Genomic DNA, 12955 nt, shown 5'->3' with positions numbered 1-12955 from the left:
AAAAAACAAACAAACAAAAAAAAAACATCAAACTCATAAAGTCAGCCATAAGCTCAAGATTATGTATGTTTTATTGAGGGGTTCAATTCTATATTGCGAGGCATACAAGGCTTAGGTCTGATCGTTAGGTCTAATGCCAGATCTGTCTGCGTCTCTTTTTTTTATGCTTTTGAATCTTGTATCTTCAAATAATCTAAAATTATTTTTTAGAGTTTTATGTGCTTTGTTAAATTTCCTTCGGTTTTCTGTTTGAAATAATTTTCCTACCTTTTTTTTGTTTGCTTGGTTTTGTATTACAAAATATTTATTATCAAATTTGTGTTTTAGTAGCCAAGAAACTGTCTCTTTCTAATTTGTCATTTTAAATGCTTTAATGTTGGATTACAATACCTTATATTATAAAAGGGCTCAACCTTTTAATCCTGCACTTGGTTTCTTTTTTAGTTGGTGTTAAATAAGCGTATCTCACTCAGATGAAATATTGAAAGAAATCCATTGGAAAAAACTATTGGTTTATGCCAATGACAAAATGTTAACAATTCAAAAGACTCATTCATTGGAAATACCATTAATTTGACAGTTGTCTAGCAGTCACTTTCTAGACACTTTCTATAAGAAGGGTAAAAACGTGTACAAGCAATAACAATAGGTTTTGAGAATATTTGGAAGCAAAGTCTATTTAATAGCACAGAGGAGTTGGACTGAAGCTTTGGTCAGTTTTGTTGTAAAAAGCAACCATAAGCAGAGCTTTCCACGACATTGGTCACAAATGACCAATGTTTTAAGCCTTATCTGATCCCATGACAACATGACAAGTATCTTACCAGGTCCAAGGAAAAGTAAATACTTGCAGAGGTCCAGAGTCCTATGTTTTTAAGATCTCCCACTCTATCAAAAGGAATAAAACCTAGTTTATTGACTTTACTGTCTAAACATATTTAAGTGAGCAACATGCTGACCTGACCTAAACCTATAGAGAATATTTTGTTGGGTTTTGATCGTCTGGCTCCTTATCATCAACATAACCAAAAGCTTGGAATGCATCATAAATATGATATGAATATTTGAGTTTAATGTTCTGAATGACTGTGTGGAAAGAAATTAACCTTACAATGATATATTAACTCATTGCGACTGCACTTTTAAAAATGAGCTTTGCCTTTTATCTTTGTTCGAGAACATACAAAAATTGACTCCCTATCTCTTCTGTCTTGTGTTTTAGGACATGGGTCCTGCCAGCATGCCCTCTGTGCCCCTTATGGTGGGCTGTGGGGTCTCCTGCACCGCTCTCCTCATCCTGCTGCTAATCTATGCTGCCTTCTGGAGGTGACTACATGCAAACATATCTAATAGTGTAAACCTGGTATCTGCAGTTTTACATCCCGTCTGCGTGCAATACTAATTTCCACGCTTCTGCCAATGCAAATTGAAAATAGCCTAATTTGTGTCTGTCAACTGTAGCGACAAAGAAGGCAATGAGGCTTAATAAAGAACAGAACAGTTTGGTTAGAGGAAGGGGATGAGGTGATTCATTTTCTCCTCTTTTCATTCTATTTTTTTCTCTTAGCTACACTCTGGAGCCAAGATCAAGCTGATGACTAAGCAGTCGATAAGGTCTATAAGGCTCTAAATGTGACTTTCTAAATGTTTATAATCTTCTCCTCCTTAGGTACATCCGGTCAGAGAGATCGATCATCTTGGTCAACTTTTGCTTCTCAATCCTGGCCTCCAATTTGTTGATTCTGCTAGGACAATCTCAAACACTCAACAAGGTGAAGTAAATCCAAGTGCACATATTTAGAACATTGTTTTTGATACTGATTTTATTAATGATGGTTGTTATTCTAAAATAAATCTATACTGCATAAAAGAAAAAGTGAAAAAATGCAAGATATAAGGCTATAGTGAATGTTTAAAGCATGCTGTCATGCTTGGCAAGCTGTCTGGCTAAACAAGCCTGCACTGTGTGGCATTCATTATCGATTGCACTGAAAACCACCTTTACCATTAAAGAACAAAGACATTACGGGATTAGAATGCCTTTTTTGATTAAGCACTATTTTGTTCAACGTTGAAGACTAACTTGTATTTTCTTTATTTAATCCCCTTATTTGTCCCCTCTGTGTTTCTATTTTGCTTTTTTCAAAGGTATCTTTGCCTGTGCGTTTTAAGTTCTTACCTACCTCTCTATTCATACAGGGGCTTTGTACTGTGACTGCTGCTTTCCTGCACTTCTTCTTCTTGGCATCCTTTTGCTGGGTACTGACTGAGGCATGGCAGTCCTACTTGGCCGTCATCGGCAAAACAAGGTCGCGCATTATTCGCAAGCGTTTTCTGTGCCTCGGCTGGGGTAAGCACACTCATGCAAACGTTTCACATAAGATCGCCTCAAAACCTTGTTTAGGGTTATGATTTACCATAATGTTTATGCCGTCACTCAAGTTGGAGACAGAAACCAGCTCTGACACAGTTTTTTAAACTGACTGCCGTATATATGGCAATCTGTTTAAATTGGTAGTCTTCAATTTAAATAACCTAACCTATTTCTAAACATTTCCCTCTGATGTGTCAAAGTTGTGCCTAAAGGTTGATATACTTTGACAGATTTTTTTTTTAGAATATTTCAGAACTTGTATAGTAATGGAAAAATCTTGCTGCTACCTGGTTAGTAGATGGGCAAAGCCATTTTTTTTAAGAAACAACCTAAATGACCTTGAAAAACCCTTCTTTATCTAAAGCTTTGATCTGACAGCATGCTCACAAGCAGATACACGTGTGTTGAAAAGGTTTTAGAGGGTAACCGTTGTTCCCGTGGATGTATTTGCATGTAATTTGTATGTGAATAGAAAGTCATTGCAGCCACTAGAATGTTAATCGAGTGCTTCTCTGATTGTGCTTGATCCAGAGCAAAGAGGAAAAATAAAACAAAATTATTCAAAGGGACAGTGGTAAGAAGTATTTGAATTTGCAAAAGAGAAAACAAAATTGTTCATTCCTGAAAAAAGGTGCTTATCTATAGAAAAGCTATGTATAAATAAGCCTCTGCTTGCTTGTTTCCAAACTACAGAAAAGTAATAAACGTAATTAACTCAATTTCCCTTCAAATAAGTATATTTTCTTGATTTGAGCAGTTTATCGGCCAATTTGCCAATGGACGAGGGTTACTTTTCAAATAAGATAAAAACAACTCGATAATATGTAATAGTCTTATTTAAGGGCAAAAATACCCATTCAGTTGGCAGATTTCTTCATTTATCTCCTCAAACCAAGGGTAAATAAATGGATCTTGAGAAATGTTACCTTATTTTTAGATCAGTTTTTGCTGTGCAATTGGTTTGTTTAGCTGAACAACTAAAATATCTCTCACCGTATATTCAACCCATGTACTAATCCAGGTTAAAGCACATTTTCTCTAACTGTCCATATTTTGTACATATAGACAATAATTTTAACACTTATGATTATCTTTTTTGTATCTGTTTCAAATCATGCTTGAATTAAAACTATAGTAAGTGTTATTTAGATGCCTGGAATTGCATACAACCGATTTTAGTAGTTTCTAGACATTAATAAGTATGACCAACTTTTGTCAAAATGTATTTGTTATGGAAATTAAGAAAATTGGTTATATCACTCTTTTACTGTTTTGTCAGTCTACAACTACAAACTTTAACTGTATATGAGGGACCAGAGTAACACAAATTAGTGCATTGTGTATTTGTATATGGCCAACCCCAGTCAGTTATTTGCCTTAAGTGTAATGCTTTGATGTTTTCTCTATCAACTTTATAATAGCGAAGCACTGATCCGATACCTGGATCGGATATTGACTCTGATATTGACTATTTAGATGGGTCAGGTATCGGAAATCCAATCCTGTGAACATTTCTTTCTTTTTGCTGCTTATTTATCCATAAATAACATAAAATGAATTTATATCTATTTTAATTTATAACAATTTTTCTGTTTATACCAAGGCTAAATCTTCCACTCACATGGCAGGATATATAGTTCATCCATTCAACAGTTGACTTGGATCGGTATCGGATATCAGCCAATATGCTGTGCCCTATGGAGGAACAATCCTGTCATAATTAAAAATAAATACAGAAATAAATAATTGCTCCAACAATAAATAAGCTTACAATTAATTGCCCCCAAAAAATACAATAAACAAATAAATGTAGGTAAAAATTAAATTAAACGGTGAGACATATACATATATATCTTTTAATTAGCTTCTTTGGGGGAAGACAGTTCGGTAGATATCAGCGGCTTATAGCCCAGTACAGCTTATATATGTAAGCTTCCAGTTTATTCAAGAAATGAATGGTCGCAGCTTACGGTGAGTCTGTAGTCTAAAAAATTTGGTATATATTTTAAGAACAGTAAGGCTACAATGAATGGCTGAAATCAAAGCTCACTGAATACATTAACACTAAAAGTACGCATGAACAGCAAAAGAAAAACCAGCACAAAGATTGGCATGTTGGACACCAACAGATGAGTGCCGAAATAAGTTTATCCACTCTACCCTTAAAGGAATAGTACACTCAAACATGATTAGCCTTCATTTTCTACTCACCCCCATGCTGAACAACACTCTGGAGTACTTTTTTGATATCTCAAATGCATCTGGAGATCTGGGAGGCTTCTTGCTGTCTGCTGACATTCAAATAATGGAGGTCTACGGCGCTCGAGGCAGAAAGGTCCATAAAAGTCCACAAAAAACGTGTCAATATTCCTCCATACTGCTCGTCCAATGTATCCCAAGTGTCCTGAGTGGGTAGCATCCAGAATTTACTCGAAACGAAGTCATTTAGAATGTTTTTAGAGCATAAACAGTAGTGTATAGGATTTCCTGAAAGCGCGCACACGCGCGCTCACGACGCTACAGAAGCCGGCAGATCAAACCAGATGAAAGTACGCATTCAGCGTCTGCTCTTCCAATAATGCAAGCGTAGAAGAAGAAATGTGTTGTTTACCTGTGCAAAGAAAGAAACAACGAAAGAAAAATATCTGAGGACTTCAGTGTTGAGGAAGAGCATGAGTTCTTTGCCGAGCTGAATGCGCTGGTTTGGTCTGCCGGCTTCCGTAGCGTCGTGAGCGCGCGTGTGCGCGCTTTCAGGAAATCCTATACACTACTGTTTATGCTCTAAAAACATTCTAAATGACTTCGTTTCGAGTAAATTCTGGATGCTACCCACTCAGGACACTTGGAATACATTGGACGAGCAGTATGGAGGAATATTGACACGTTTTTTGTGGACTTTTATGGACCTTTCTGTCTCGGTCACCATAGACCTCCATTATTTGAATGTCAGCAGACAGCAAGAAGCCTCCCAGATCTCCAGATGCATTTGAGATATCAAAAAAGTACTCCAGAGTGTTGTTCAGCATGGGGGTGAGTAGAAAATGAAGGCTAATCATGTTTTGGGTGTACTATTCCTTTAAAGCAAGCCTACAGCTGAAATGTCCTGCATAAAACCCCAAAACTATTTTATATTAATATTTTAAAGTCTTGTAAAAAAGGAAAATTTGACATAAATTAAAGGTTGTGAAAAAGATATTTAAACAGTAGTTGAAAGTGGGATATTCCTGCACTCCCTCCTAAAAGCCAACCAGCTCTTAGTGACATAAAATTATTTGGGATTCAAGCTTACGTATCATTTTTTTTTAATAATATAAAAGTCCTTTTATGTTTTAGTAACAGGCTATTTTATCCATTTATGTATTTATGTTTTTGCTTGTTCTTTTATTTCTTCACAGATTTAAGCCTGTTTATTTATTTAAATATGTTTCTTATAAAATCTGTCAACTTTTGGAATTAGACTAAACTTGTAATGTGAAGAGCTGTTTTTTTTTTATTGTTTATTATTTATTTTTATTTTTTTCCCTGTCTCCCTTTCTGAAATAGGATTTGGTACTTAACTAAACCAAGCAGTTTTACAATGCTAAGCAAGGCTACATTATTCAAGAACATACTCTACCCTTAATTCACTACAGACAGCTGCAAGTAACAAAACTTTCTTTTGTAACTCTTTGTGGAATTTTATCCTGCCCCTGAGTCCCACTGCAAATAATTACAGTTTTCTGAATTGAATCCTGATTGAAGAAGTGTTACGTGAGGTGCATTAGAGATAGAGGGCAGCGAGACCGGCTTGTTTAAGAATGGAAATGTAACCACTTATTATCTTGCAGTGTTGAAATTGTTGCCTGTATTATGCTTAACAATCTTCATTTCCTGCATTCTCATTATATACCATTTGTCAGCTCTATAAGCAATTATTTACCGCTTCATATCCCAAAAGCCATATTTACACTTTCTAATGCTGTTTCCTCATCCACACACATCCAGGGACAAACCGCTTAACACACACCCAGAGTGCACTATGTGCTATTCAGCTCTACACCACCTATTCCATTCAGCCTACATGTTCCTCCATCATGCCGTCTCCTCAATGTTGTACAACCTGATGCAACATGGACGTGGAATGTTAGGTGTATAATCAAAAGATATGATAACAACTGCACAACACAGGGAGATGCTTCAAGATAGCTTTGGAAATTACAACACTACACCATCCCTACAAACACACAAACACAATCTGCTCATTTCACTCAGTATTGATCCAAGCAGTCTAATCTGCCAAGTCACTGATGCCCTTACCTGATAGAGACAGAGAATGTATAGACTTCTCTACAGTCACAGATGGTGAGATACTGACATAGAGAGGGAGAGGGTGTGTGTTGGCTGTTGCACATTTATCTGATACACTCACACATGCACATTAAACATAGGAAACAGTTGGGCCGAGCAGAGAGGATCAAACGTTGTACCCTCGTTACATCCGTTTTGCAATTTTCCCAGCAAATTATGTGATTGAAATCTTTTGCCAAGGCGACAAGGGAACTTAGGTTATCTGGATTTGGGTCAGAGCCAGATATGTATGTGCATAAGTGTGTTTGTGTGTTTTCACCATATTATGCAGGTAAATGCAAGATTTACAGGTGCTGGTCATAAAATTAGAATATCATGAAAAAGTAGATTGATTTCAGTAATTCCATTTAAAAAGTGAAACTTGTATATTATATTCATACATTACATACAAACTCATATATTTCAGATGTTTATTTTGTTTAATTTTGATGATTACAAATGACAACAAATGAAAATCTCAAATTCATCATATCAGAAAATTAGAATATTACTGAAGACCAATAAAAACAAAGGATTTATAGAAATGTTGGCCAACTGAAAAGTATGAACATGAAAAGTATGAGCATGTACAGCACTCAGTATTTAGTTGGGCCTCCTTTGGCCTGTATTACTGCAGCAATGCGGCGTGGCATGGAGTCGATCAGTCTGTGGCACTGCTCAGGTGTTATGATAGCCCAGGTTGCTCTAATAGTGGCTTTTAGCTCTTCTGAATTGTTGGGTCTGGTGTATTGCATCTTCTTCTTCACAATACCCCATAGATTTTCTATGGGGTTAAGGTCAGGAGAGTTTGCTGGCCAATTAAGAACAGGGATACCATGGTCCTTCAACCAGGTACTGGTAGCTTTGGCACTGTGTGCAGGTGCCAAGTCCTGTTGGAAAATGAAATCTGCATCTCCAAAAAGTTGGTCAGCTGCAGGAAGCATGAAGTGCTCTAAAACTTCCTGGTATGTGGCTGCGTTGACCCTGGACCTCAGAAAACACAATGGACCAACACCAGCAGATGACATGGCACCCCAAACCATCACTGACTGTGGAAACTTTACACTGGACTTCAAGCAACGTGGATGAAGTGCCTCTCTTCTTTTCCTCCAGACTCTGGGACCTTGATTTCCAAAGGAAATGCAAAATTTACTTTCATCAGAGAACATGACTTTGGACCACTCACCAGCAGTCCAGTCCTGTTTCTCTTTAGCCCAGGCAAGACGCTTCTGACGCTGTCTGTGGTTCAAGAGTGGCTTGACACAAGGAATGCGACAGCAGAAACCCATGTCTTTCATACGTCTGTGTGTGGTGGTTCTTGAAGCACTCACTCCAGCTGCAGTCCACTCTTTGTGAATCTCCCCCACATTTTTGAAGGGGTTTTGTTTCACAATCCTCTCCAGGGTGCGGTTATCTCTCTTGCTTGTACACTTTTTTCGACCACATCTTTTCCTTCCCTTCGCCTCTCTATTAATGTGCTTGGACACTGAGCTCTGTGAACAGCCAGCCTCTTTAGCGATGACCTTTTGTGTCTTGCCCTCCTTGTGCAAGGTGTCGATGGTCGTCTTTTGGACAACTGTCAAGTCAGCAGTCTTCCCCATGATTGTGTAGCCTATAGAACTAGACTGAAAGACCATTTAAAGGCTTTTGCAGGTGGTTTGAGTTAATTAGCTGATTAGAGTGTGGCACCAGGGCCATCAATTTTGAACCTTTTCACAATATTCTAATTTTCTGATATGATGAATTTGAGATTTTCATTTGTTGTCATTTGTAATCATCAAAATTAAACAAAATAAACATCTGAAATATATGAGTTTGTATGTAATGTATGAATATAATATACAAGTTTCACTTTTTAAATGGAATTACTGAAATCAATCTACTTTTTCATGATATTCTAATTTTATGACCAGCACCTGTATGTTGTTGACTAACTGAGACTCGACACAGGCAGCTTGGTGGACAGGCTTGGCTCTTAACCATCTTATTTGTTAAAGTTAATGTGACTTTTTCTAATTGCTTTTCATTACCAGCCATAATCACAGCTTTGTTAATTACAAGAATCTTTCAGAGCCAAACTCATTATAGGGTGCCGCGATTTTCCTTCTTTTTCACGAAGGCAATCTGCAGCAGTCATGCTTCCTTTTCATTTGCAGAGAGAGAAAGATATATAGAAAGATAGATAGATAGATAGACAGACCGATAGATTGCTGCATGATATATTCAACACTTTATCCAGCTAATTAATTCACAATGTTTTGACCATGCACACATATAATTTAAAACCAATTTTTTAAAACCTCGTAAAATTTTCTTCTGTATTACAGCTGCACGCTACTCTGGAGGATTTATCCCTAAGATCTCAGTGAAACTATTTGATAGTGATAAAATGCAATAAAATATCAAGGATTGTACGCCACTTTAGTATTGGTAAACACATTTACATTAATACTGGTATCTTTGAAGGATGTTTCAGTTATGTTTGCATGTGGTACATGCCATTGCAGTGAAGCCTTGCATTTAGGTAGGTAAAGTCTAAGCTTTGCCAACATGTCCATCATCATCAACCGTGCTTCCTTTCATCCCTTGTCTCACCCGTTTGATCTTTTCTCTTTGTGTGTGTGCGCTTGTGTTTTTTCCACAGGTCTTCCAGCCCTTGTTGTTGCCGTGTCAGTGGGTTTCACCAGAGCCAGAGGTTATGGCACAGCCAGCTAGTGAGTTCCTTCTTGCACTTGCACTTTAATCACCACTCAATTTGGAGCCCATCACTTAATAACAGCAGCTTCTTTTCATTTGCTCTTAAATTGGTCTGTGGTCTATTAGTATTTACTGGGCTTGCTCTGGGAGTTCCACTGTTTCCTTGATGTTTGCAAGCCAAATAATCTTTTGAAAAGTACTACTCCGAGGTGATAATCAGTCTGCTGGGTTTCACCAGTGTCTGCTATTGAAAATAAATCTAATTTAATGTGATATTTTAATATATACACAGTTGCTATTTTTTCCTCAATCGACTTGCTTTACATAACAGCTCTAAATTTATTTGGTGTAGAGGACAATATACTTTCAAGGCAATTAAGAGGAGGCATCATTAGAACACTTAAGAAATTCAAGTTTTAAGTATCTCTCTGTACTTTGCAGTATTTATGACTAAATTATTAAATTTTAGAGAGTAAAGCATCCCTGAGTGCTGTTTTAAGAGAGTTTACCCCCGAAAAGATGAAAATTGTGCAGTAAAAAACAAATATGCATTCAAAGCGATGTGTTTATTGTCATTTACATGCAATATGTAAAGCTTTATGATTGCAATTAAGCATTGCCTCCCTCCATCACCTATATGACAGCTGTTTCCTTAAACGGCCTGCCATAGTTCTTTCGTATTAGGTGGAGTTCTGCTTTCCAGTTTTTATAAGTCATGGTCCTGCCTAAAGTAGCCAGACATATTTAGTTTTTAAACTAAAACTCATTGTAAACATAATTATGTTAATGTCTCTAAACAGCCTTATTTTTCCTTATTTGTAAAAAAGAAATTTAATAGCCCTGTTATGACTACCAGACCAGTAGCAAATGGCATACGTTGGTGGTGGGGAGGGGCCGCAGTTCTGCGTGCCTCAAACAGCCTGTCATTCCTATGCTTGCAAAGCAGTGGATCTCTCTCTCTAATACTGTATTATATTTACTTTAATAAAAGGAAGAGGTCACAGTGATTCATTTGAATGAAATGTTAAAAAACCTTTATGACAGTTCCAACTTTGTATTGAATGTTAATTCAAATAAAGTTCATGGTTATTTGTGACGAAAATCATGCTGAACATTATTTCAAAATAACAACCTTTCTATCTGAAATATCTTTCAAACAGAAAGTATTAAGGCCTGCTCTGATAGTAAGGCTAGAACACAGTTAGTAGGCATTTGCTCTTAAATGATAAAATACTTTCTAACTGATTCTACAGATAGTTTCTGCTTTCTCTTTGGAGGTTTATTGGTGACATTAGTTAACAGAAGTCTATAAAACCAGGGAACCATACAGATAACTTTAAATACAGCAACCTTGGGTTGATATTATGTTGGGATTCTTTTGTCTAGTGGTATGCCTGACCCTTATATGAGGATGTATAAGTAATAGCTACAAGTAAAAGACATCTGTGTGACTACGTTCTTCGCAATTTCTCTAAATTCCTCTTAGATATAAACATGCTATTGAGTAACATGACTGGTGGAAAGTGATTACATACCAAGTAGTCACACAGTTTGTTTCGGATTGCTTCTGATTAAATTGAACTTAATCAAATGCTTGTCTATTGTTTTCGCATTAACATATCTTTATTTGATGAAAATTAACCTGCAGTAAATAAAGTTTTGGTTATATTCTTTTTTTTATGCTAGTGAATTGTCCACTATTTTGACACCTACAACAATTATATTTAATTAAATTAGATTTGCTGTTTAAAGTTTAATCATTTTTTTGTTCTAATTCTAATTTGTTCTTTCTTTCCTTGTTTTTCTAAAGCTGCTGGTTGTCTTTGGAGGGTGGCCTGCTTTATGCCTTCGTTGGTCCTGCTGCTGTTATTGTTCTGGTGAGTTTGTCCATTGTTACATGCTTTATTTCAGCTTGATCCTAACTGTCCCTAGGATTGTTTGCCTTAAAGCCTTATCTTTGCACATTTTAATGGACAACATCAGCATGACAGACCTTGAAACTTTAGTTTTGGTGATGATGTTCAATTGGCACCTTGTATGATCCTTAAATTTTCCAATCTATATTGTCTACTGATTTAAATCTAATATCAGCTATTTGTAATATATTACCTTATTAATGATATATATATATATATATATATATATATATATATATATATATATATATATATATATATATATATATATATATATATATATATATATATATATATATTTTTTTTTTTTTTTTTTTGTATCCTTAAATTGACAAATTTAGAAAAAGTGAGATATATGAGAATATTGGATTTAAATTTATACTGAGACCTGTGGACCTTTAATTCATGTTATGGAGATTTTGAAATGCCTAAAGATTTGGTCAAGTTATCACAAAAGTGAAAACAGTATTTCATAGGATCTAAGTTCATCATGATGTACATTTTCTAGAAAAATATTACAGTATGATTTGCATGCACAACTTCTGTGAATAACATTGTTCAGTGTTTGTTGATATTTGATATAATATATTTTTTAATATGGCCATATTTGCAGTAGAAACACAAACGCAACTCACAAAAACTAGAAGGAAGTAAAATAACTAATAAAAAATTATATATATATATTCAAGCTATGCAGACCAATAAGTAGAGTAAACCTCCAAGCCAGGTAGGAACAGGTCTATAGACCCCAATATCCATGAGCAAACGGGTACAAGCCTCATATTGGATAAATGAATGGCCAATTATGATTTAGATTGCAGCAAGTTATTTAATCACAACTGGTGCAATGGTCTGCTTCTCATTTGTTACATGCCTGTGTCAAACAACAAATCCTATGGTAGTGGAAAAGATGTCAGTTTGTTTCAGAAGTGTAAATCCTTGGGATACATCAAGCAGAAAAAAATATCTAAGTAGAAACTTCCAAAATTAGGTAATGGAACTGTCAATTGCATTATTAAAAACTGGGAGAATAGTGGAGGATCCATCGGGTTTTAGGAAAAAACGTTGCCCTATAAAGTATTCTAGAACGATTGTGATCAGCAAGCACTTAAATGTTTTGGTGAAATCTAATTGAGGAAAACAAGGGTAGAATCCTGAGAAAGGCTTAATATTGAAAGTAAGAGCTCTTCTACAAGCACAATGCAAAGGGACCTTAAGAGGTTGGGACTCAAAAGCAGTGTAGCATTAAGAAAACCTCTAATCATGAGGCTAAATGGAAAAATAAAGGCCTCCATTTGCTAAGGAGCATACAGGTTGGACTCTGGAGCAATGGAAGAAGGTCACATGTAGGGCTGCAACTAACGATTATTTTGAAAATCGATGAATCGGCCGATTATTTTTTCGATTAATCGATGAATCGGACACAAAATATTTTTTCTTATATTAACCTCTTTATTTCAAAATAAACATTTTAGACGGAACAAACAAGCACACAAGTACAGGTTTCTCATTAACTGTACTGGTGCAATATGAAAAATAAATGTTTGTTTTAAAACTACGCAAACCTACATGAGAAATGTAGCTGTACATCCACAAAATATAGGGTACTTTGTTTCATAAAGCGCAAAAAGAGACATTTTTG

General features: G+C 35.9%; 1 protein-coding gene across 6 annotated transcripts in view; it reads left to right on the top strand.

The window, feature by feature from the left end:
• adgrb2 (adhesion G protein-coupled receptor B2) overlaps window positions 1-12955 on the top strand; it is a 367628-nt gene that overhangs the window by 275944 nt on the left and 78729 nt on the right. For all 6 annotated transcript variants that reach the window (XM_038279177.1, XM_038279174.1, XM_038279176.1 and 3 more), the window contains 5 exons: window positions 1223-1326; window positions 1670-1772; window positions 2200-2350; window positions 9345-9414; window positions 11208-11274. In XM_038279177.1, the coding sequence (XP_038135105.1) occupies window positions 1223-1326; window positions 1670-1772; window positions 2200-2350; window positions 9345-9414; window positions 11208-11274 (495 nt within the window). The remainder of the gene's footprint in view (window positions 1-1222; window positions 1327-1669; window positions 1773-2199; window positions 2351-9344; window positions 9415-11207; window positions 11275-12955) is intronic.

The sequence above is a fragment of the Cyprinodon tularosa genome, unplaced genomic scaffold, assembly GCF_016077235.1.
Source record: "Cyprinodon tularosa strain WSP-4 unplaced genomic scaffold, ASM1607723v1 ctg149, whole genome shotgun sequence".
Classification (NCBI taxonomy): Eukaryota; Metazoa; Chordata; class Actinopteri; order Cyprinodontiformes; family Cyprinodontidae; genus Cyprinodon; species Cyprinodon tularosa.
Note: the sequence above shows the minus strand (reverse complement) of the source record. Positions and strands in the feature narration are given on the sequence as shown.